We start from the raw sequence: 26,898 nt of genomic DNA, 5'->3' as shown, positions 1-26,898 counted from the left end.
TTAGTTAGGTCAAGTTGCTATATGCTACATATGCATAGATATGTAAATGTGGTGGGTCGTATGCTAATGAGCTCATGCTGATGAAGAGTTCACCTGCTCTGAGTCTTGTCCTCTCTCACTGTAGAAGAGTTTGTATGTCTGGATGTCCCCGTTGCCGTTGAGCGGTCTCTCCCAGCTCAGAGCGACTGAAGCGGGTCCGACTGACACCACCTGCAGATTCGGGGCCGGACCCGGTACCTGAACTGAGAGATGGAAGCAGAGAAGAAGATCAGCTACATCTTTAAAAAAAAAAAAACACAAATCTAAAACCCTAAAGTTATTCCTGTTATGATAAAGTTTTAAGAACAAGAACTGAACGAAAGCAGAAGAAACGAATGCGTGTTTGTCTGTACTTCAGCTTTAAGTACATGTTTGAAAACACAAAGGACCACCGAAGTAATTTCTTCAGTGTCTTCACTGCTTACAGTTCTACTTGAAGCTTCTTTTTTCTTTTGGTTGACACTTTCTTTTTTTTTGCTTTTGCAAACTTCAACGGCACGTAGTGACAAAAGAAGACACGTTTCAACCCACCGCAGCTGGATACTTTAAATAATGACAGTATCACATGGTAAAAGAAGAATATTCTGGTGAGAAAGCAGCATCAGAATCCCGCTGAGGATATTTCGACACTTCAAACGAGTGAAATGCATTGTGGTCCACGTTTGGAATGCAAAGGAAACGTAGGAGTTCTGACCTAGAAAGAGAAAATTGTGTCGCTTTAATTCGTTTTGTCCGTATAAGTCAAACGGGAAGTGCTGGTAATCCACAGAATAACAAACGCTTCCGATTTTACTAGAATGAATCCCAACTTCATCTGCACACTCAAAGTACTTTATTTGTTATGTTAATATTAATTAACTGCATGTACTTATTAGGATTTGGTTGAGGGTTAACTGCATGTAATTATGCATAATTTACTGTTATTACTATGGCAATTACATGTACCATATGTCACAAGGACACCGTAAAATAAAGTGTTACCAAGACCCCTTTTTATATATTAATTATGTTATTAAGAGTAGATGCTTTACAATAAATAAAAATAAGATAAGAATATGTTTTAATGTTTTTGAAAGAAGTCTTTTCTGCTCACTAAGGCTACTTTTATTTGATCAAAAATGCAGTAAAAACTGTGAAATACTATTTCAATTTAAAAGAACAGTTTTCTATATGAATATATTTTAAAATACAATTTATTCCTGTGATCAAAGCTGAGTTTTCAGCATTATTACACTTTAGTCTTGTCACATGATCCTTCAGAAATCACTTTGCGGCTCAAGACACTTTTATGATTATTATCAATGTTGAAAACCGATGTGCTGCTTCATATTTTATGGAAACTGATTTTTTTTTCAGGTTTCTTTGATGAATAAAAAGTGCAAAAGAACAGTGTTTATTTAAAATAAAAGTAGTGGTGGATAAAAGTATTAAAAAATAAAATAAATTAATTAAAACTGACTCCAAACCTTTGAACAGTAGTGTTTTTGCGAATGGCATATTTAACGAGAAACAAAAAACGGAAGTTTGCAATTAATCCATCAGAAATGGATTGGAACATGATTTTTAGTTATTTGACGTATGATTTAAAGGAGACGCAAGAAAAAAGTAATGTTTTTGATCAGACAAAAAACATGTTGTCAGGGTGTTGCTAGGGGTTGTGGGCAATATTAGCATGAATTGACAAACTATGAAAATCCACCAAAAAATAATGCACCGTCCAGACACCTTTGGCCTACTATTTTATAGAGATGCATGATATATCGGCCACCATATCAGCATCGGCCCATACATGTTCATTTTTAATGTTACCGTTATCAGCCTGATAAGAAAATGTGTCCGATATATTAAAGCTGATAAATAATGTATTATTTCCTTCAGCTGAGACACTTCAGATGCGCACTGTTCAACATGATGGTTTTGAATTGCTTGAAATATGATTGAATTCACATCAAAAAGGGAAAATACAGTTCAGTGCAACATGTGCAGCGCAAGTCTGTCATAAAACTATAATGAGAACATTATAATTGTGTGCTTGGGACATGGCTTTTAATGGTGAGACTTTTGTTTTTGCAATCAGGCTCTGAAAATCTTATCGGACAAAATATCGGATATCGGCTTTCAAGTACAAAGAATTATCGGTTATCTGTAAAAGTTTTCATATCGACGCACCCCTACTCTTTGATTCTGGATGCACACTTCTGATCTCGCACACTACATGTCAGATATCACACAAGCCGGGATGCGGTTTCTTTCATATTTTGTCTGTATCTGCGCTATGCACATCAGGCATTTGGTGTTTTCACTCGACCGTGGACACACACCCGGAGCAACAGTCTCCTTTCATCCCGTGAGATCAGCTTTCCTGACAGCTCCGACCATACCTCTCGTCTCATTAACACTGGTCCCTGTATCCATGAAAGGCATCCTGACAGATGCTGCCCGATGTGTACAGTTCCACACTCAGCCTGTACAGCAAAGTTCACACAGAAAGAGCCTGTCTGTGAAGAAACCTCAAGACAAGCAGAGTCCCAGATCAACTCCTTCCTGTAAACAAGCGGGCGGTAGGTTTGGACACGCACAAACAGGGCTAGTGTGTGTGTGCGAGAGGTGTAGAAAGAGACACCTCAGGCCTGGCTGGTGGTCAAAGCTGTGCTTGAAGTGTGTACATGTGTGTGTGGGTGTTTTACCCTCCAGCTGGGTGGCCACCGTAAGCGGGGCAGAACTCTCGCCCGGGCCGTTAGCGTTGGACGCGACCACCCGAAACGTGTACTTGGTGTCGGGGACGAGGTTCTGGATGGTGACCTGCATCTCTCCCGGTCCGCTGGTGTTCTCCACACGCTCCCTGTGAGAAAACCACAGTAATATGAGATACGACCTGTGTTTTTATATGGTCTGAGACGTGCTAGTCAAAGTACAGGAACGCATAGGTTTCTAGTTTGTGTCAGAATGCAATTCATTATGTAATGCAAGTATGAGTTTGATTCTCAATCTTCTATAGGAACAGTTTGAAGATAATCTTGCTAAGCAAAATTATACATATGATTAAAGCTAACTTTGTTTATAGTATAGGTTGATAGCAAGATAATTCAATTTAATCAAATAATAAAATGTACTCAAAAAGAGATGTGTCTAGGTTACCAGTACTTTTATTAATATTTTTAAATAGCTTTAATTTTTAGATATTCAGTTTTCATTTTAGTATAATTTATAGTAATTTGTCATTTAATTTATTTTTATTTGAGTTTTAGTTTTATTTCCAGTTAGTCATTTTTGTGCTTAAACTTAACATTTAGTTTAGTTAAGATTATATATATATATACACACACACACACACACACGTAACATATGCATGTGTATATATATATATATATATATATATATATATACACACACACACACACACACACACACACACACATATATATAATCCATTTTATTTCAGCTTTATTTTTATATATATATATATATATATATATATATTTATTATTATTATGTATTTTATTTCAGATTTATTTCAATAAACAAAAATGTTTAAAACAGTTTTAGATGATAACAATATCCCTGGAAATGGAACATAGAACGCATTGCATTGTGGGATGCAGTACCTTTCACACTATGATTTGGTTCTATACTACTTATTCAGTCAATCCTAGTAGTTTATCCATGTATTTTATGTGTTTTATTCCGAAAATTCTCATTCTGCACACAGAATAAACACTGATAAGGACACATCTCACCAAATATTAAGAGAAGTGGTCGATTAATGTTTTCTAATGACCTCTTCTTAATTTAACCTTCAGTACCCGAAAACCCTTAACATTTGATTGCATCCTTGTGAATACTGCAGAATAAGTATTTGTAGTATGCTATTCAAAATATTAGCATTGTTACAATTTGTGTATCCTGTTCATTTAAAGGGGAGCATAATGCTTTGAGCATAAACAACATCTGCAAAGTTACAATGCTCAAAGTTCAAACAGCAACATTACACACTAACTATAGTGAGAAAAGTGAAATCATAATCAAACATCCTGCAGAGGCGGCATAGACCGCTATTTACTTCTTATAACAGTCCACCCTTAAATGTGAGGTCTCTTCCTTCATTAGCCAGTTTTAAATTATTTGTTCTCTCTGGCTTCTGATTAGATTAGATTAGCTAAAGGTTTTTATTTGTAATTTTTATTGGATTTTTGTTTAATGTATTTATATTTTGTATGCTGCATGGTTTCTTTTTATGCTTTCTTTTTTATATGCTCAATGTTTTATTGTACAGCACTTTTTGGTGCAACTCTGATGCTTTTAAATGTGCTATAGAAATACATTTATGGCGCTTTTCCACTACACAGTACCAGCTCGACTCGCCTTTGTTTGGTTTTCCACGGTGTAAAAGTTGTACCTGTACCTGCTTTCGGGTACTTTTTTTCGTATCACCTCCGGCGAGGTTCTGAGCGGGCTGAAGCGATACTAAAATGTGACGTGAAAACACTCCAGACCGCTGATTGGTCAGAGAGAATAGTCACTATTCACTGCGTCATCATTGCACGCGCCAGAGCTGTTTTTTTCAGCAGTGTTTCGTTTCGCTGCCCTCAGCCTCTCCTGAAAAAACGTTTGTCTTCTTGCTGTGAGAAACAGCCACATCCCAAGGATCAAAATCACCATGCACTCGATTTCCTCCATTGTCCTGTGCGTGTGTGTGTGGGTAGCGGGTGTGTGTCGCGTAGTTCCTGTGGCGTCGCTATGACGACCAGGTACTATCTGTAATTGAAAACGGAGTGCAAAAAAAGCAAGGCGAGTCGAGTCGGTACTGGTAATGGAAAAGTGCCATTAGCCTTGTCTTTGACGTGACTTCACCTGTTAGTGCCGTCCAGACTGTAGAACACAGAGTAGGTGATGTTGTCCCCGTGCGGGTCCACAGGCAGACGCCAGGACAGCTTGATGAATCGAGTGGACACCAGAGACGCCACAACATCCCGCGGGGCCGAAGGGACGGGACCGCTGCGCTCGGCAGGACGGGACGCTACATGGTCAGTAGTGGCATCGGTCAATGAAGGGACAGTAGAAGGAAGGGCAACGTCTTGGAGGGTGATTGTGATGGGAGGGGCAACATGGGGGGTAAATTATAGATAAAGAGTTCGGGGAGGAAAAAAGAAAAAGAAAAGAACATAAAATAATTGACGTAAAAGAAAAGACAACTACAATGACTAAAAAATTAAAACGAAACAGCAACTTTACTATGAAACAGAGCAGGAGATGGAGGCTCAACGCCAGGCTAAACATGCAGACATGTTACACACTGAGGGGAGGGCATAGCATTAACATTCATATCAGTAAACACACTGTTAATTACTCTTTCACATCTGTCCCTGCAATTAAAACACACTGATGACAACATCTCAAGTAGATAAAAATAGCACGTTTTACGAGAGTGTCGTAGATGCAAATTAGAGGAATCTGGTTGTGATGTGCAGGGATTATTTACTGCAAAAGAATAATCTGTCTATGTATCTATCTATCTATATCTGCGTGTGTGTAAACAAATATATTCTATTATACAGTATATAGCTATAACTATACAGTCAATCATGCATATAAAAATAAATCAATATATTATATAATATCAAAATATAATACAACTAATATAATTTGTAATGAAAAAAAGAATGAAATAAATAAAAATGGAAAATAAGACATGTTTTACTAGTGGTTTCAGAATTTTGGTCAAAAAAAAAATAAAAAAATATTATAAATATATACACTTATATATATTAATATGCACGCACACACACAAATGTTAATACTATTATTACTGAACTATATCATAATCTGTGTAAATAAATGTTTTGATTATAACTAATAAATTAAATATTATTTTATTTATTGCTAATAAAATTAAATATTAATTTCTAGTATTCAATATTATTTTAAATATTCTTTGAAAAATGTAAATCCTGGGGATGAGTCTTGCTTTAGAGAAAACAATTGTCGCTAAGTGTTGCTCAACAACTCCAACTTCTAACACAAAGACATTAGCGAGGCCATGTAACACTGAATCCTGTGTGATCGGCCAATCGGCTCTAAGAGGAAGTGCTGATTGGAAAACAATTCATGTGAAACTGAACAAAAAGGCGTCTATTCATTATACTTGTTTGCAGAAAACCAGTCCAGTGCACCAGTGAGGAGAAACCTTCAAGAAAAACAATAACTCTTGATGTAAATACAGGGCTGCCAACTCTCACTCATTCAGCGTGAGACTCAAACAATTGACACTTTTCACACGATCTCACGCCACACATCCATTTTCTCACGCAGAGAAAAACTGCGAAGCAAAGAGGACATTGACACAATACAGACAAGTCAGCGCAGGTTATGATGATATTAAATTCTCAGCTCTCAGATTCAGTCAATTTTATTTATTTATTTTGTTTTGGTGCTTGTAAATATGACGTGACGGGTCGTTGTAGCGCCTCGGTTTAAGCGGCACGTAAGCCGATCCTCGAGTAAATAAACACGAATGAACAATAGGTATGTTGAAAGACAGACAAACTTACCGAAATGTATCCCTCATACATAATATCGATCAATCAGTGTTTTTCAACCTTGGAAAGAGTTCATTAAAACAGCTGGAGAACAATGCGTCACATAACGTTACACTTACCACAGGAAATCTTTTGCTAAATATGTGCAATAAATTACATATTTATTGTATTTTTACTTATTTCATTAAAATATTATAATGTTGTTTTTATAATAAAAAAAACACATTATATTTAATTGAGTTGTAATTTTAATCCTTTAATAATAATACCAGCTGACAGGGCTCTCTGTACAGCATTAGGTGAGTTTTTTTCTTGGGAAAAATGTAAACGTGTCTACTGTACCTTTTATGCATCCAAATAAATCGATATTTAATCAAGATCGGAATCAAATAACAAGAATTGAAATTGTGAAATTTGTGTCAAGCAATAGGCTAATAAAAACAGTAGCCTAGCAGTCACTGCACCATGTAAACATGTTGTCACTAAACCTAGTAAAATTATGTTTAGTAACCAAATGTTTTGACAATCACTATACATCAAAATCATTTTACATCAAAATAAATGTATTGTGATTGTCAGAACACTATAAACATAATTTTCCTAAAAACTTGCACCCCCCACCCCCCTCCAAACTTCTCACTCCGAGCTAAACTCAAAAGTTGGCAGCCCTGTGAATACGAGAATAGACTAGAACAAAACAGAGTAGAGCACAATGAAAGTTCGTCCCCCTCACAGCTTGTGTCCGTGCGTCACTCTCAGGTGTGAGTGACACCCGCTCAGCGCGAATAAACGAGTGTGTGTCTGTGTGGGCGAGGTGTGTGTCAGTCTGCAGTGTCTGGCACAGAAACGGGCATCAGAGACCAGCTGGAGACGTGACCAGCCAAACCCACGAGCTTCCCCATCATATCCTGAGATTCCTGACTCAGCATGAGGACACAGGGAAAGAGAAGACTCCTGATAAGACCCGGAGATGCTAACTTTCAAGGTTTGCGTTCTGGAGCCGCCAAACACTTGTCATGCAAATGAGCGTCCGGAGCGCGTTAAGGGTTTTCTGTGTTACACAAGTTAATAACTAATGACTTTCCAATGGAAGTGAATCAATCTAAACTAACTTTAGCTGGACAATAACTTTATTCTAGAGCTGCTGTAAAGCCAAAACAATCTCTGTAACTTTAATTTCCTGTTTTCACTGTAAAGCTTCTTTGAAACAGTCTATATTGTTAAAAGCGCTGTATAAATAAAGGTTACTTGACTTAATGGATGAACATAAAACGTCATGAAATGACCCCTGATGATGAAAACAATGGCAGCATGGGGCTTGATGAAAATGACTTTATCCTGCTACATTAATATCTTTATTTATTTATTTATTGAACTCCCTAATCTCTTCACAGCTGGCGGGAAACGCTCACGCTGCTCTTCAAAGGGAAGATCTTAAGTCAGGAAATGACATCAAAAACCTTGGGATATTATTATTATTAGTATTATTAGATATGCACCAAAAATACACTATGAAATAAAACAGAAATAGAAATCGGAGGCAGACCCGCGGGTGTTGATTCAATCGAAGTAAGATCAAAAATGGATGCTGGGAAACTTTTGGGTTTGAAGTTCTGTACCTCTCGTTCAGTATGCACGGCTGAGCGCTAAACATTACATCCCTACATTTCCAGCGTTTGATGATGTGTAATATAAAGCTTGCTGTTTGTATTATATATTCTGCAATGACTTAAAAGAAGCCCGAATAGATTAATAATGTTTAATTAAAAGAACTAAAACTGTAAAATTGTAGCTTGCATTTAAAAAAAATCATTTTCATTGATATAAAAGCACAAACTAATAAACGGCAATATTAACTTGCGTTGTGTGTGTTTGTGTGTGTGTGTGTGTGTGTGTGTGATGAACATGAAGCAGGGCAACAGCCTGCAGAATACAGTTAGCATGACCCTAAAATTCAAGATATGAGTATTTGAGTTTGTCTCATATTTATATTATTTATGATAAAGTTAGGCAATATCACACACGAGTGCTGTTTTTGTCCAGAATAGCACGAGTGCCAATGTGATATTGATTTTATACAGCAGTTCAATAAATAATAAGTTAATACTGTGTTATATTTTAGACACAATATTGTCTGCTTTTGCTCAATTTTGCCAATGAAAATCTTACCTATAAAGCCAGAGCAGAACTGAGGTGCGTCTACGAGCAACACACATCGGCGTTTCACTTCTGATGAATCCACGTTTTGAGTGATCAATCGGGTGAACCAATGATTCAATGACTCGTTCATAAAGAGCCACTTACTTCATTCCTGAATGAATCAGCCGTTTCAACAAATGGAATGACTCGTATTTAGAGTATCATAAAAAATAATAAAATTTTTCCAAATTAATATATAACCCATTAAAGGTAAAGTTTACCCCAAAATGAAAATTCTGTCTTCGTTTACTCACCCTCATGGCCGATGAAGCCTAAAATTTAATGTCTAATAAATTCAATGTTGAAATCAAATAAAATTGTTTTTTTCTAAAGCTACTTCTTGTAAGGTCTATTTGATTATTTTCTTATTTAACACAATAATGACTTTAGGGGGCAATTTAGTTAATTACTTTGAGATTAATTATATCAAGTAATTGCCACATGATCGTGTAATTAAGTTAATTTTAAAAAATGTATCACTTGACAGCCCTTTATATATATATACTGTATATCGAATGACAATTTTTAGTTTGTGCTCTAATGACTCAATATATCTCTATTTATATATATATAAACACATATAAATATTATGTATATTGTATTAAAGACATTTCATGTTAAATTTAAAGCCCAAAATACACAGTGTCAGGACCGCAATACATCATTCCTGAAAATCGTTGAAAAGAAAGGCTAATAAATGAGAGAGGAGAGGAAGATAAAAGAGGAGTGATCTGATATCAGAAGTTGATATGACAATGGCATTAAAGTGTTTCCTCTGAAGATGAGATGGCGGCGTGCACAAAGAGGCTGGCACTACAAAGGTTACAAACTCAACACACTCGTCTGACTTCCAGAGGAAAACTCTCCGAGGCTTGATCTTCAGCGCTCTACACACGTCTGCTTATCCAGATGAAAGATCCGGATCATTTCACCACAATCTTTTCTCAGCGCTGTCACGAACTGCTGCTACAACCAAACCAAGTTACTGAGACAAATCATTAGTGGTGTTTACCAAGTCAAGCATCGCTGTTATTGGTGTTTACACTTATACTTGAGTTTATAACTCAAGACTTGAGGGTGGAGTAAGGTTTTGCTCTTTTACCAAGGGACATAAAAACAACTTTCCAAGTCTCTGGGCGTCTTTTATTGTTCTTTTACCTTGTCAGCCAAATCAGTGGTTCTCCAGGGACACTTTATACCTCTATAAAACTCTTGATGACTATGTAAAACACTCTGTGAACAACTTGGGGGTTATTTATTGATTCTGCTCTTAAATTTGATAAACAGATAAATGCTGTAGTTAAATCTAGTTTGTTCCAATTAAGATTATTATCTAAGGCTAAAAGTTTTTTTAAACATTTGCTGAGTTTGAGAGAGTAATCCTTTCGTTTGTTTTCATCTAGACTTGACTATTGTAATTCTCTTTATATTGGAATGAGTCAATCCAATATTAGTCATCTTCAGATGTTGAATTGCGCAGCCAGACTTTAGACTAGCACAAGGAAATGTTATCATATTTCCCCAATACTGCATTCGTTGCACTGGCTGCCAGTTTGTTACAGGAGTGATTTTAAAATTCTGCTTTTTGCTTTTAAAGCCATGAACGGATTAGCTCCAAAATATCTCTCTGATCTTTTGAAATTAAATAACTCTTCAAGATCATTAAGGTAATCTCAACAAAGACTGCTGATGTTTCCGAGATCTAGACTTTTCCTGCTTTTTCTATTGTTGGTCAAAAATTGTGTATTAGTCTTCCTCTATTCCTAAGACTATATCCACAGAGTCTGTTTATAAATCCAAGTTAAAAACCTACCTCTTTTCACAGGCTTAAAACTGTCCTTGATTTTAAAATGATGAATTTTTCTGATTGCTGTTTTTGATGTAAACTCCCTTTATCATTTGTTTTGCGGTCTTTCTTGATTTTTTGAAAGATATTTTTCCTGTTGTACAGCACAATGACCAACTACTGTTGCTTTTATTATGCTATATATATATAAAAGTTGATTGAAAAAAGTTGATTTATGACTTCACAACAGACTCGATCACACCTGACGGGTCTGTTTGCGTAACCTCAATCCCACAGGAAGATTGAGTACGGCACGCCGCTCAGGAAAAGGGAACGATTAACACCTTCACTTATATCTGTCCTGTTATTTATGTAATCATGTTTTCATTAGACGGGTGGAGAGTGAAACGCGTGTGGCTCTTCCCGTCGAGGCCCAAAAGGCCTATAAGCACACAGAGAAAACTTCCTGAATGGAGGCATTTAGGATCGTACAAATCGCACAGCAGGAGTAAAAAAAAAAAAAAAAAAAAAAAAAAAATTTTAAATAAATAAATAAATCTTCCACTAGCTCACATTCTCTCTTCATCCACCCTACGTTTGCCGCCAGGAAAACCCGACCGCCTGACAAGAACCCCGGCCAGCTCATCAATAGACATTCACACAATCCAATAACATCTGATTGCTCATCAATTGAGTTTAAACCTCAGCAGAACCAAAGCCGAAGACCTCCAGAAGGCCAACGCTGCAGAAATCACTTCCCAATCAAGAGGCTTGTCAGATGAGGGCTTCACCGCGGTAAACACACTCATAATCACCGACAACAGGTCTAGATGGGAACAACTTTAAACGGTACATGGTGACGAGCTTCAGGGCCTAAATATCTCTTCATTCCAATCATGCAGGACTGTGTGTAGTGTGTGTCGGGAGAAACGTGTCAAGAAGTATTTTGCGGTAGCGCTGTGACTGCGGTGGATACATTCACATGGCTATTAGTGAAGTAAAAATGAAATAAAATTAAAAAAAATTTGCTTCTGCATTTAGACCCTTGATGTCAGAGGTTCAAAACGGTGGCATGCAGAATAATAAATGTAAATTAATAATAATTATACAATTTTATTACAAAAATATGAATTAAAAAGAAAGGGTTGAATTATTTAAAATGTATTTTAAAAAATTATACAATTTTATTACAAAAATATGAATTAAAAAGAAAGGGTTGAATTACTTAAAATGTATTAAAAATAAATAAATAAATAATATCATGTTTTTGTGATGCGTGAATCTAGAGACTGAAAATGACTCATGAACATGATAATAAAAATAATAATTGTAATAATAATAATAATATTTACAACAACAATAACAACAACAAAAAGTGATTATAAAACTAATAAGTTAAATAAATGAAACTATTTATTAAATTTCTTAAAAAATTTAAAATAATAATGTTTTTGTAACAGCTGCATTTAGAGACTCGCTCAGGTATAAGATACTGCATATTTATAATTTAAATGCATTATTATTTAAATGCAAATATGGTTTTATGGAAGGGTTTGCATTCCAATTTCCAAAATATAAAAATATATCAGGTTCCATAATTGAATAAATAAAATGCCTTTCATTTGTAAAGTGAATCAACTGAATCATTCAAAAACAAGCATTACTACATGGTTTTAATGCCAAAAAATTGGATTTTCAGCAGAAATGACTATATCTTGTGATACTGAGAGGATTCTGGTCGTACCGCCCATCCCCACCATCATACTCTGAGTAATGCATGACATCAACATGTTTAACAGAGTGTAAGCCACAGTATGCCAGCAGATCTCATTACACACAGACACAAAATTACAGCTGGAACGAGAGAGATCACGTACTGGCATTATATCCTGTAAAGGGGAACGAAGATGAGGAAAAAAGGTGTTTCATCACCGATGCTCGTGAAGCCAGTGTTCACACTCGCAGTGTGTGACATATCTGTAAATATGAAATCTATATCATCTGAGATTAAAATTCTGTCATCATTCACTCAAACATCATGAAACATAAATTTAATTAATTTAACATCATTAATCGTATTAATACAATTTACAATTAAAATTATACATTTCATAATTATAATAATAATACGTTATTATTATTGGTTAACATTTATTTTTAATAATTAATTTAAATTTATTTTTAATAGATCCGCTAACAGCCACATGGATATATCAACCACAGAACTTAAAGGAATATTTCCTACCAAAATTAATTATTATTACTTTACTTATTCTCATTTGCCTTTAGAAAATATTTAGAAAAAAGAAAAACATTTATATGTATATATATATATATATATATATTTCTTTCTTTTTTTTTAGTCTTAGCTCTTGTCTATACAATGGAAATCAATGGGCTTGTTTTGGACCCCACTGACTTTCATTGTGACTTTTGCGTAAGAAAGAAAGGCGTATGGGTTTGAGGGTGAGTAAATGATAACACAACGTTCATTTCTAGGTAAACATCCCTTAAAGGAGAACTCCGGGCAATTTTTAAGTTAATCTTGATCGTTAGACCTTTGTGAGTACTGACTATAGAAAAAAAAACGAACCGGATTGGTGCTTGCTACGCGGAGCTGCGACCGCGAATGCCCAGAGCTCCCCTCAGCTAAAACGGCTGCTATGGGGGCATCGACATAAAGAGCGTTTTTGAACCTCTTAACAGACACAGAATGCAATTAAAATGTCTGTCCAACATGAACAGGGACCCTACATGTGAACAAGATGCGTTTAGCAACTTAGCCATTGTTTCAACTCACCTAAATAGTCTTTTAGACGGCAAGCTGTAGTCTCGCGCTGCAGTCCCGTGCTGTAGCCGGAAAAGGTAAACAATGTCCAGGTGGGAGGAGCGTTGATCATGTGCGACGAGTTATGATCAGAGTTGCTTACAAGTGAAGAAGAAATGGTTCGTGTTTGTGCCTTTCCGAATTGTGACAACCGAATGCGAAAATATAAGAGCTTATATTTTCATCGTCTTCCTTTCCATGACCTCGAGATTCTGCAGTTGTGGCTAGTTGTATTTCAACTTGATGTGCAAACTCCCGTAGAAGTACTACGCGCTAAAGATTACCGCATTTGCAGTGAACACTTTGACAAGGATGACTACACACACTCAACACAGCGGGGCCGTTTGAAGAAAAATGGCATTCATGTACGACTCGTCGCACATGATCAACGCTCCTCCCACCTGGACATTGTTTACCTTTTCCGGCTACAGCACGGGACTGCAGCGCGAGACTACAGCTCGCCGTCTAAAAGACTATTTAGGTGAGTTGAAACAATGGCTAAGTTGCTAAACGCATCTTGTTCACATGTAGGGTCCCTGTTCATGTTGGACAGACATTTTAATTGCATTTTGTGTCTGTTAAGAGACTCAAAAACGCTCTTTATGTCGATGCCCCCATAGCAGCCGTTTTAGCTGGGTGGAGCTCTGGGCATTCGCGGTCGCAGCTCCGCGTAGCAAGCACCAATCCGGTTCGTTTTTTTCTATAGTCAGTACTCACAAAGGTCTAACGATCAAGATTAACTTAAAAATTGCCCGGAGTTCTCCTTTAATGTTTATTTTCTGAGAACCTCCAATGCAAATGACTTGTGAAGGATCATATACACGCACCGCAGGAAATCAACACAAGGGCCTGGACTGATTTGCAAGTGTCCTGAAGTGGATTATTACTTCAATCAAAACAAAGCTCTCGTGTAATTGGAGAGTTTGAGAGCAAATGTTCAGAGGAAAGACACACAGACACATCAGAAACAGAGACGCGAGGCCACAGCGGTTCACTCCATCCTGACGACTGCTTTTATTACACAGTTTCTCTTAAACAGAGATTAAATGAAGAGCAAATGGCGACTTTTCCTTCTGCAATCCAAACTACAACAGAAACATAATCAATAACTGAGAGTGATGCTTCAATCCCTGAAATCGGCTGTCACCAATTGTCCGCTAAACTCCAATGTGACAGATCGTCCCTGTGGACCTTTTTTATTTCATTATCAGGATTTAATTTCCTCTTTCCTTCCTCCCTGTCATGATAAAGTGGTCCTGTTTCTAAGAGGTGCTGATGGGAAACAACACAACCTCTCTTAGGAAAGTTACTACCATATCTGTAACAATCTCAAAAATATTTGTATCTGTATTCGGTTAAAACCAAAGTGGGTGGGGCTTTACAATTACTTGAGAAGACCGTCATGTCTATGGTTTTACAGCCTAACTTTTAACAAATAAAATTAAATAAAAATCACGTTTGATGATCGCAAACAAGAAAAACAATAAAGGTCACAACATTGTAATTATCAGAGGAAAACAAGCAAGTCTGTCATTGGTTGTCTAAAAAAATAGACCCGCCCCAAACTCACGCCATTTGATGATGTTTATTGTAAAATTAGTTTAATACTGTTGGGAACTAATAATTAAATCATCAACAAAAACAAAAATATTAAAAATTAAATAATACACTAAAATTAAAATGAATAATTGTAACAATATTATTATTAAAATTGTTAAAATATTAATAAAAAAATTAAGGTTTAAAATGTTAATTATACTAAACAAAAATCATGTTTGATAATCGTATACAAGCAAAGTAATAAATGCTACCTGAGGATTAAAAGGAGTCACTTTTGCGTATTGTTGATAAAGAAAAGCAATAAAGCTGATTTAGCACAACCAAACAACATTTCCCATCATTCTCTGTGGAAAAACAGTTGAAGCATCACTTACACGCATATTCTGATACATGAAAAATATTTATATCTTTTTAGACCAAAATCATATTAAATCACATCAATATTAAGACTTCTGTAATCTTAAGTCGCCACTTCCCATGAGAGCTTAAATCCACTTCCTCGACTGGAATCTGATCAGTAATTAATGACGAATCACTACACAATTTCAATTTACAATTCATTTGGTGGTTCATTTGGTGTCTGTTTGCAAACTAAACCTCAGTAAAGCTGGAGAAAGCGGCATTATTAAACGAGATTCACGCACACGTACTGCAGGTCTCCATCCAGAGGAGCTCATGCAACATGAAAATGAAGAGCATGCAGACAAATCTAATAAAGCGGCGCGATTAATTAAACATTCAGCGGCGAGATCTCTACACCCGCGCCAGGTGCCAAACAGATCTCACACCAGCATCCAATCAATGCAGCGTCATTTACACCTCTGCCCGACGTGTGAGAACATGTGTTCAAGACTTCATTCACTGCGTACCAATGCAACGCCTGTGAAGCCTGAGACTGAGAGAAGCTGCTGAGAAACACTCCGATAGACTCAACTATGCAGTAAAAACATCGAAGAAACATGCAAACTGTAGTAACCGAGCGGCAACCTTCCAGTCTCACGGAAGTGACTTAAACTGCAATTCATCGACTGGCCACTAGAGACAGGCTGCAAAAGAGAGTCAATCCCATAAACCCCCATGTTAAAATCCCCAACTTTACAGCAGAAAAAATGGTGCAAAAAGTGCTTTTGGTCTATATAGCTAATTTTGCCCTTCATGACAACTGTGAGGGGGGTGAATTTTTTTATAACTCATCCGTTTAAATTATTTTAAGCCTTAAAGTTCTGCATAATTAAGGGCGTAGCCACTTGGATTGCCGCTGATGTCACTACTAGCCGTTTGTCTGCTGTCTTTTAGCGTCACGTCACCTCAGCTAATTTAGCTAAGTCAGTTTATGTGACACTCGGTGACACGCTAACAAGATGGCGATGGCCGGCTCCGTCCACTTTGGGCTTCAAAAATGCTCTTCAGAAACCAACGGGTGACGTCGCGGACACTACGTCCATATTTTTTTTACAGTCTATGGTCTATGGTAGTAACGCATTCCCCCACATCACCCTCGCAACGAGTTTGAAAAGAGAAATGCACTTATATTTTATCCAGATCATGTAAACATGTAGATGTCTGTAAAACAATCATAACCACATGAAAGCCACAAAGGCTTTTGGACTCATCCCCAGAATGCATCACTGACGGACTGCTACGACCCATCCTGTGATAATGATTTCTGTGTTTAATTCCTGTCAAAAGATCAATCGGTGAGTCTTGGCAAGTCTTTAGCCCATCACTAGAATAAACACTCCAGATCTAAAGGGATTTGGCTCTGAAGCTGGTCTGAGCTTCTCTGTACACGCTTGATAAAGACGAGGATCAGGAATACAGGGAGAAACACACATATATGCAGTGTAAAGGGAGTTTACCTAAATCCAGTATGATGAGCTGAGCGCTGGCCTGGACGTTCCCGGCGTCGTTCTCCGCTAAACACTGATAAAAACCTTCATCTGACTTTACTAAACCCAAAACCTGCAGGTTATGCTGCTTCTGTGGGGAAACAGACAACAACACAGACCATTTCATAACAATTAACAACACTAACATGTTAAACACGACACAGTTTTGTTGCGTAATGATTAATGGTGGCTGTCACTGGCACTTTCATGTACAGGGTACAAACTGATGTGCCATTACTGTACAAAACACATCCATTTAGCTGCTCTTTAAATGCACGTTTATTTATTATTTATGGACAGATAATAACTAAAATCAGGATTTAAAACGGTATTCATATAGTTAATACTAATAATACTACCAATAATAAAAAAGCAGAAAACTGAAATAAAAAAATAGCACAAAAATAACATTAAATAAATAAAAAACCCAAATAAATAAATAAAATAAGGATTTAAAACTATTCCTACAGCTAAAAGGAGTTGCAACAGGTCCATCCATCCATCCATCCATCCATCCATCTATCTATCTATCTATCTATCTATCTATCTATCTATCTATCTATCTATCTATCTATCTATCTATCTATCTATCTATCTATCTATCCATCTATCTGTCTATTAATCTATCTATCTATCTGTCTATCCATCCATCCATCCATCCATCCATCTATCCATCCATCCATCCATCCATCCATCCATCCATCCATCCATCCATCCATCCATCCATCTATCTATCTATCTATCTATCTATCTATCTATCTATCTATCTATCTATCTATCTATCTATCCATCTATCTGTCTATCCATCTATCTATCTGTCTATCCATCCATCCATCCATCCATCTATCTGTCTATCCATCCATCCATCTATCTGTCTATCCATCCATCTATCTATCTGTCCATCCATCCATCCATCCATCCATCCATCCGTCCGTCCGTCCGTCCATCCATCCATCCATCCATCTATCTATCTGTCTATCCATCCATCTATCTATCTGTCTATCTATCTATCTATCTATCTATCTATCTATCTATCTATCTATCATCTGTCTATCCATCTATCTATCTGTCTATCCATCTATCTATCTGTCCATCCATCCATCCATCCATCCATCCATCCATCCATCCATCCATCCATCCATCCATCTATCTATCTGTCTATCCATCCATCTATCTATCTGTCCATCCATCCATCCATCCATCCGTCCGTCCATCCATCCATCCATCCATCCATCCATCCATCCATCCATCCATCTCATCCATCCATCTATCTATCTGTCTATCCATCTATCTATCTGTCCATCCATCCATCCATCCATCCATCCATCCATCCATCTATCTATCTATCTGTCTATCCATTCATCCGTCCGTCCATCCATCCATCCATCCATCCATCTATCTGTCTATCCATCCATCTATCTATCTGTCCATCCATCCATCCATCTATCTATCTGTCCATCCATCCATCCATCCATCCATCCATCCATCCATCTATCTATCTGTCCATCCATCCATCCATTCATCCATCTCATCCATCCATCTATCTGTCCATCCATCCATCCATCCATCCATCCATCCATCCATCCATCCATCCATCCATCTATCTATCTGTCTATCCATCCATCTATCTATCTGTCTATCCATCCATCCATCCATCCATCTCATCCATCCATCCATCCATCCATCCATCCATCTATCCATCCATCTATCCATCCATCCATCTGCAAAAAAACAGGTCTGGCTAATATGAGCTTAGAACAGATAGATGTGTGGTATGCAGTGAGGAGACGGTCTAACACACCACTATCCTGAAATAGTCACTGGGAATGACTGTGTCTCCGTCCTTCATCCATCTGACGGTGGGCGGCGGAGACCCGGTGATGTCACACTCAAAGATGATGTCCATAGACTCCTGGGCGTAAGTGTTGGAGGGTCTCGTCACGAACCGTGGAGGAACTAGAAGAAGAAAACCAATCAATGCAAGTCACAGGGTACAACAAGAAAAGAGCAACATGCCATGGCTGGGATTCATGCGAACAGGAACAGGTAGCGGCAGGTAAAGTGCGTTTCCTCTCATATGCCTTTTTAGTTCCTATGGCAACCGCATCCGAGCTAGTTTGCCACCTCTCCTGATGTTTATATCTTGTGTAGGTAATGGAGGATGTTCAGCTGGGAAGAACAGATGAAGAATACAGAGACGCTAAAAATAACCAGAGTTTCAGACTCAGAGGTAGTTTTCTTATCGCCGTCTGACGAAAGTGCGTCAAGGATGACTGATTCTGTGTTTTTTACGCCCAGCTTCACCTTCTAAAACCAACAAGAGATAAAGAAAATCAACAGCTCTCCATCTGCAGCTCATGCTGTCAGCAGAGACACATTCATTTCCTTGAACTCTGCTACGCTAACTATCTCTGGCAGTGACTGTTTGTGCTGTGATCTCCTTTCTCCAAAGCACAAAATCACACTGTTCTTTCTCTCCAGCATCAGCCTTGGTAAATTATGCTGTTTTTAAACTTGGTTTGGTTGTTTGGATGAACTTGAGTGCCTCTCGCTTCCTCAGATGAGTTTCACTTCGGCTGTGTTCTCAATGGATTACTTGTTTACTGCGCAGTAAATACTGTACACTAGGGCAGTCCACGATGAAAATTCAAAATTCAGCTTTAAATTTCAGGAATAAATTACATTTTAACAATATATTCACATAGAAAACAGCTATTTTAAATTGTAAATATATATCAACAAATTACTGTTTTTACTGTATCAAATACATGACTTTCAAAAATATAACAATTCTTAAGATTGTTTTATATATATTTGATATTTTTATATAAAATAATAATAATAATAATAATAGTAGAATATATAATTAAAGGGTTAATTCACCCAAAAATGAAAATGATGTCATTAATGACTCACCCTCATGTCGCTCCAAGCCCGTAAGACCTCCGTTCATCTTCAGAACACAGTTTAAGATATTTTAGATTTAGTCCGAGAGTTTTCTGTCCCTCCATTGAAAATGTATGAACGGTATACTGTCCTTGTCCAGAAAGGAAATAAAGACATCATCAAAGTAGTCCATGTGACATCAGTGGGTTAGTTAGAATGTTTTGAATCATCGGAAATACATTTTGGTCCAAAAATAACAAAAACTACGACTTTATTCAGCATTGTATTCTCTTCCGGTTCTGTTGTGGATCCGCGTTCACGAGTCCGCAGTGACGCTGATGACGTAAGACGAGCTGACGTGTGTCTGGTACGCCCGAGCTTCGTTTACAGTCTGAGGGAGACGCATGCTGTAAACAAAACAATCTTTGCAAACATGTCTAAGGATTTCCACACAGGGGAAGACTTGCATTTTTTTGCCCAGCCATATTTATTTGAACCCGAATAAACAGACGCACCAGATACACGTCAGCTCGTCTTACGTCAGCAGCGTCACTGGCCTCGTGAACGCGGATTGACAACAGAACCGGAAGAGAATACAATGCTGAATAAAGTCGTAGTTTTTGTTATTTTTGGACCAAAATGTATTTCCAATGCTTCAAAACATTCTAACTAACCCACTGATGTCACATGGACTACTTTGATGATGTCTTTATTTCCTTTCTGGACAAGGACAGTATACCGTTCATACATTTTCAATGGAGGGACAGAAAGCTCTTGGACTAAATCTAAAATATCTTAAACTGTGTTCTGAAGATGAACGGAGGTCTTACGGGCTTGGAGCGACATGAGGGTGAGTCATTAATGACATCATTTTCATTTTTGGGTGAACTAACCCTTTAATTTATATACATGAATTTAATTAAAATAGGTGCAGAGAATTTAAAAAAAAAAAAATATTGCTAATGTAATATAGATAGAATGTGATGAGAATTGTATTTAATTGGAAGACACAGTATAAAAAAATCAATAAAGTAAATAAATACTTAAATATGTAGGACTGCAGTATGCATGACTATAATATGCAGGACTATAGTGTGCACTACTGAAGCATGTGGGTGTGAGAGTAATACGATTACAGATCGTCAGAGAACTCACAGCCTATTCCAGCACATCTTTTCCTTTTATGAGTAACTTTTAAAGTGTAACCCAAGCCAGTATTAACAACGTTTTACACGGCTCTCTACAATCCTGCTAATCTGAGAGGGAATCCGGGGAAAATCTCAGCATGTGAACCTCGGATTTTAAAATAACCGCGCCATAAGAGTTATGAGTCACTTCACATGCAGATATTAAGAGATTAAAATGCCAGTATTTAATAACCCCAACACGGGTTTCACACCAGAGATGGGAAGAAACATCCAAAGTCACAGCCAAAGTCTCGCAAAAGATAGATGGATAATGACTCAAAACACAAGAAACATCTCTGGGAAAAGGGGGGAAAAAAATCATTGGCATTTAAAGTACAGCATAAATTAATCACATCAATGAAAATAGCACAAGCTAAAAATATGAACCAAGTGAGTTAAGATCTGTACACAGCATCTATGACATGCTGTCGATTTCCACAGAAAACTGGAAGTTCATTCACCTAGAAAAGTTACACCACTAATAACACATTTTTAACCCAAACAAATCCTTTAGTAGGTCGTTTATGCGGTTGCACACACGTACATACCATATAAATGTTCAAACATGTTTTTCAAAACATGCAACTTTACAAACCTAAACGCCCTCCTCCCGAGGTGTGTCTGACACAAAGAGTGTTATTTTTACCCATCAGAACTGAAATCAGATTTCATGACTTCCCACGGGAGATTAAACTTCCTGAGGTCAGTCACAAACCTTTCCATACGTGCGTCAATACCGGTGAAAGAGGCGAATAAAGCTAATGGAAAAACAGCAGAATGTGTCTGGATGGGCCGAGCGCATCTCAGATCAGCAGGAGGGAGTGAAAAAAACAGCTCGGATCAGGGAGGTGAAGAGATCACCAACACACACCCACTGCTGTCGGCTTTCTCTTACATCACTCTTGATGTCATACTGCATTTCTAATCTCTTGCATCACTGCTAGCATCAGTGTCTCACAAGAAAAAATAAACCTCATTAGAAAATCCAATTATGATATGGCTCATTTTCCAGAGTCAGATCAAAGATAGCCTCAGCTTCAGATAGTCTAATGCACACACATGCACAACAATTTTACGCCTAGCATCACTTGATGTTAAATGTCTTGTATTTGTTTACAAGTGTTTAAATAACCTGGCTTCCCGCTACTTCTCTTTTAGTGCAATACAATCCTTCCAGTGCTTGGATCAGGGACACAGAAACTTTGGTCCAACTTTATATTAAGTGGCTTTAAGTACTATGTACTTGCATCGAAAAATAAGTACAATGTACTTATTGTGTTCAGGTTGTATTGTAAAACACTTTTGCTGCTATTGAGGCGTGTAGGTGTGTGTGGTATGGGTCGGTTTAAGGCTGGGTTAACGTGTAAGGAAAGGGTCAAATAAATTACAGCTGTAATTACATGCAGGTATTTTCAAAATATAAGTACAATGTAAAAACATGCATGTACACAATAAGTCCATTGTATCAAATTATTCATTTCAATGTAAGTACATAGTACTTAAAGCCATTTAATATAAAGTGGGACCGAAACTTTTGATCTATCCCACGGTTCAGACTAAAACAAAGAGGTCATCATGCCTTTGCTATTGCAGGCGCTAAATTATGGAATAGTTTGTCATTTCAGGTTAGATCTGCACCTGACGTGTCAATTTTCAAGTCACGGCTGAAAATCTACTTTTACTCAATTGCTTTTAATAATCATGTTCACAATGTTTTTTTTCGAATGTTGTCCGTTTTAATTTTCTACTTTTCTACACGTCTGTTCCCCATGTCTGACGTGTTCTTGTTTTGTAAAGCATGTTGGTCAGCTCTTCAGCTGTATAAATTGTGCTACATAAATGAACTTTGACTTTAACTCAAGCACCAAATCTGACTGACTGACTGACTGAGTTTTACGCAACTTCAATGACTCAGTTATCATCAGTATGCCAGGAAACGGTTTTATAAAGGTTTCCAGGCTGCAAGAAGCAGCAATTGACCATCTGCCGCCTTTGGTTATTTTGGTCATTTACAAAATGTCCCATAGAATATAATAAGAGTTTTACGTAAACACTGATTTTTGATTTTAAAAAAAAGGTGGTCAGAAAGTAGTAAAAACTAACTAGGTTATTATTTTTATGGGCTGTAATGATTTATGTCACTGCAAATCTGCCATTTTTCTTTGGAGAAATTGTTCAATTGTGTGTAATTTGAGCAGTAACATGATTAAACTGCAGGGACTGCGAAGCAGAATTGAGACGAATGCTTTTTAAGGTCATTTTGAGCAATTATGAGGAAGAACTAGTCGCTGGATTTACCAAAGTTTGGGCATTCATTTTTTGAACAATATTTTGATTTTTGTTTGCAGCACTACAGCGAATATTCTGCTTTACATATGTGAAATAACACCAAGATCTAGGGTTTGTTTCTTAGGGATCAACGGTAGTTTTGATCTAGGTGTGAATAGAAAGGTATAAGAATGTTCGCAACACCTTCCTGAATGTGCGCTCACCTTCATTCACATGAACATCTCAATTTATGAACATGGAATACAGAGTTGTGTTCAGGGCTTGACATTAACAACCCAAATGTGTGTGTATTTCCACAGTCACTCCTAATAGCCACTTTGGCGGGTTGAATTTTATAATATATACAATATTGAATTGTAGTCTTTTAAAAAGGCATCTGAAATAATAAACTGAGTTCAATCTATTGTTGTCAAAAATATAGATTATAGACGCTTCCAATACTCTCTCTGACAGCGAGTGACACACAAACCTGCCTCTCCTCACTCACTCGTTTCATTTACTCCGGATGAATATTGTTGGTGTTAAAGGGCTTAAATTTCAGCGTGGGATTACACATCTTGCGCAGAATTTGACTCATTCCCGCAGATGTTGTGCTCACACCAAGAAAGTGCGCACATAAAGCCGCCTCCCAGTAATAAATTAAGTCATTTTTCGCTGCTTATCGTGCATAAACAGTCAAATACACACAAAGTAATGTCAAAATGCTGGTCTTGGCAAGTTTTCACGTAAATACAGTCAGTTACTGAATGTTTTAAGTGAACGTAAACAGTTGAGAAAGAAAACGCATGTGTAACAGTATAATGGATCCGTGCGTCAGGTCTTAAAGTGACAGCAGCCTAATATACCGGCTGCCAATTTATGAGATGATATAAAAAATATCTATATGGCAGTTTTTCCCCATGGTATCAATGTCAAAATTGTGGCCAGTGAAAATGCTGAGTGCTTTTAACTTTGGAAAAACACGAGCCACAGCGGCTGGTGAGCAAAAAAGTAACTTACAGTAACAACATGTTTCGGTAGCTTGACAGATTGTAGTGTGAATAAATATAGAAGAAAAAAATATAGCACTTGAAACTTTGTGAAAATATAGAACCTAAAACTTTTTCTCTAAATATTGAGAGAACATTTAATAAATACTAATACCACCATCACCTTGAATGCAATGCAAATGCTTTTACCCAAAGCATCTGACAAATGCAAGAATGTAAATGTAATAATCAGTATTTAACCGTCTGGACAAACAGATATTTGACCATGAAGTCCACACACACTGAGTCTCGTACATAAACCATGATTCACTCCAATGCTACAATGATGACAGATGGTTTTAGATCCGTTGTGCAAAAAAAAAAAAGTTCTGTTTTTTGCACATGAAGATTTCTGCAGCACTTTTTGAACGAATTACCCCTTGGGTTGCATGTCAGACTATTATTGTGGCATTATCTGCTTACTATTTACTTGCGTCACATAAAAAAGAGGAAATTGTGTCTGTTCAGGTGAACACGTCCTGTCAAAATTATGGCAGTGAGTTGTTTGAGTTGTGCATGCAATCACATATCGAGAGCAGACACTTTTAAGATTTAATGCAAAACATTTGACTCTCAGAAAAATAAAACTGATGATCATCCAAGAGATAAAAATACAAAAAAGAAGACATAAAAAGAAATAAATAAAAACAAAACATCACTTTGGAGTTTCTTCTCCGCAGAGGAAACCGCTGTCTAGACGCGTGTGCGCTTCAAAAGCCTGAGTAATGTTGCACATAATTACATACGGGGATGTTTAGTGCTGAAGTGAATCAGACGATTCTCAGCAGGTTTGGTGAATCAATCCATCTAAGAGATTAATGTGTTTTCGTGAAGTTGTTCTTGACACGTACCGTGCACCGTGAGCTCCGCCTGGATCTCGCTGGTCATGTTGCCACTGTCCGTCTGGCAGACGTATATCCCAGCATCCTCTTCTGTCAGGTTGACGATCTGCAGGCTTCCCCCGCCAATCACAGCAAAACGCTCATGACTGGAACAAAGAGACACAAGGAGGTGAGGATGTGTTGAGATGTTGAGATGACTTTTCCTCTCAGGAAATGTATTAGTTCTCAGGAATCTCGAGCCTGGCACAGTCATGCTGAACAGAGATGGAATTAAAAACAGGATGCAGTATGGATTTCATTTCCTGTGGCTTTTCCTTCATGGCTTGACTGCATTGAAAGCAACTTTCCTGTAGTGGGATTTCCCTGGTTCCTTCCCAATGATTTAAAGGCAGGGATGAGATGAGAAGAGAAGTGAGTTAATGTAAGATGAGCCACAAACAGAAAGAAAAGAGGAGAGAAGGTAAAGAGAAAAGAGGAAGGATGAAGAGTCAGACCTCCTGAATGTCACTTTATTATACGAAAACCCCAGTGATTAGTGAGTTTGACTAAGAATGGAGAGTAAACCATCGAGAGTAACGATGCCTTCCCACTTTCACAGAATAAAATCCACCAGCTCACTCGTCAAGAAGTTTCTTCCAACGCATCCGAGTGTCAATCTACAGCTCAAAGTGACAATAATTTTTTTAATTAATTTTGTTCAGCAAGGATGCATCAAATAAAAAAAGAAAATAAGAAATGTTTCTTGAGCGGCAAATAATCATATTAGAATGATTTCTGAAGCATCATGTGAGAAATTCAGCTTTGATCACAGGAATAAATTAGTTTAAAATGCATTAAAATAGAAAATCGGTATTTGAAATTGTAAGAATATTTCACAATATTACTGTTTTTACTGTATTTTTGATCAAATAAATGCAGCCCTGGTGAGCAGAAGAGACTCAGAAAGAGTACATTTTTGATTGTAAATTGTTGCATAAATGCAATATAAAATGCAAATTGTTGTATAAGTGCAACACATTTTGTGCACAAATTGTAAAACAAACATGTTTCCTTTAAACATTGTGAGAACGTCAAACAACATCATAAGGATTCATAAACAATTAAGAACATGTTGACAACCTTCACATAACGTTAGCCAAACGTTTTATAACGTGCTCTCCGTTCTCCAAGCACCTGATGACTCCAGCGGAGATATATTCATCATCCCCAGCCTCGGTTTGTCTGCCATGAGGAAACCAGGTCCCGAACCCAATGAATGATTTGTTAAACGCATGATATGACAGAAGTCAGACGATGCTGCGACCGCAGACCTGAGAGACCCGAGAGGCGAAGACCGTCGAAGGCCGGATAATTAAAAGAGAAATTAAAAACAAGACGAGTCTATAAAGTACAAAGAGCCTCATTAATTGTCTTTTAGCACAACATTAAAACTCCAGAATGGAGGAGGGTAACAGAGCATGATGGGTAAAAAGTTTGTTTCAGCATATTCTGAAATTTACTCATGTCACCACAAACCCAACAAATGGAGAACTTTTATGCATGTTTATGCAGATTTAGTAATGAACATGGTCACTACGAACCATTTTGTCATTTTTTGTTTTGACGAAAAAATAACATGCATGTTCGGAAAAACATTATCTTTTTTATGTGACCTATGCCTCTAAATCAACATAAGTGCCCATTAAGTAATAAATATATCTTTCAAAGATCTGAGGTCACAAAACATTAACATTGAATTTATTATTCAACAATAATATTAATCTGCTTGCACTGAAACCATTACAGGTGCTGGTCAACGAATTAGAATTATTTTAAATAGTGCAATCATGA

At 37.2% G+C, this 26,898-nt stretch overlaps 1 protein-coding gene across 6 annotated transcripts in view; it reads right to left on the bottom strand.

The window, feature by feature from the left end:
• The window catches only part of neo1b (neogenin 1b), a 145,968-nt gene that overhangs the window by 41,163 nt on the left and 77,907 nt on the right, over positions 1–26,898 (bottom strand). For all 6 annotated transcript variants that reach the window (XM_077209974.1, XM_077209976.1, XM_077209973.1 and 3 more), the window contains exons 5-10: positions 25,078–25,214; positions 18,638–18,792; positions 16,807–16,927; positions 4,891–5,113; positions 2,727–2,881; positions 94–242 (exon numbers count right to left, since the gene is read on the bottom strand). In XM_077209974.1, coding sequence (XP_077066089.1) covers positions 94–242; positions 2,727–2,881; positions 4,891–5,113; positions 16,807–16,927; positions 18,638–18,792; positions 25,078–25,214 — 940 coding nt within the window. The remainder of the gene's footprint in view (positions 1–93; positions 243–2,726; positions 2,882–4,890; positions 5,114–16,806; positions 16,928–18,637; positions 18,793–25,077; positions 25,215–26,898) is intronic.

This window comes from Siphateles boraxobius, unplaced genomic scaffold (genome assembly GCF_051911475.1).
Source record: "Siphateles boraxobius isolate OS27281-9 unplaced genomic scaffold, OSU_SipBor_1 65, whole genome shotgun sequence".
Classification (NCBI taxonomy): domain Eukaryota; kingdom Metazoa; phylum Chordata; class Actinopteri; order Cypriniformes; family Leuciscidae; genus Siphateles; species Siphateles boraxobius.
The sequence above is the reverse complement of the archived record's forward strand: the minus strand, read 5'-3'. Positions and strand labels throughout refer to the sequence as shown.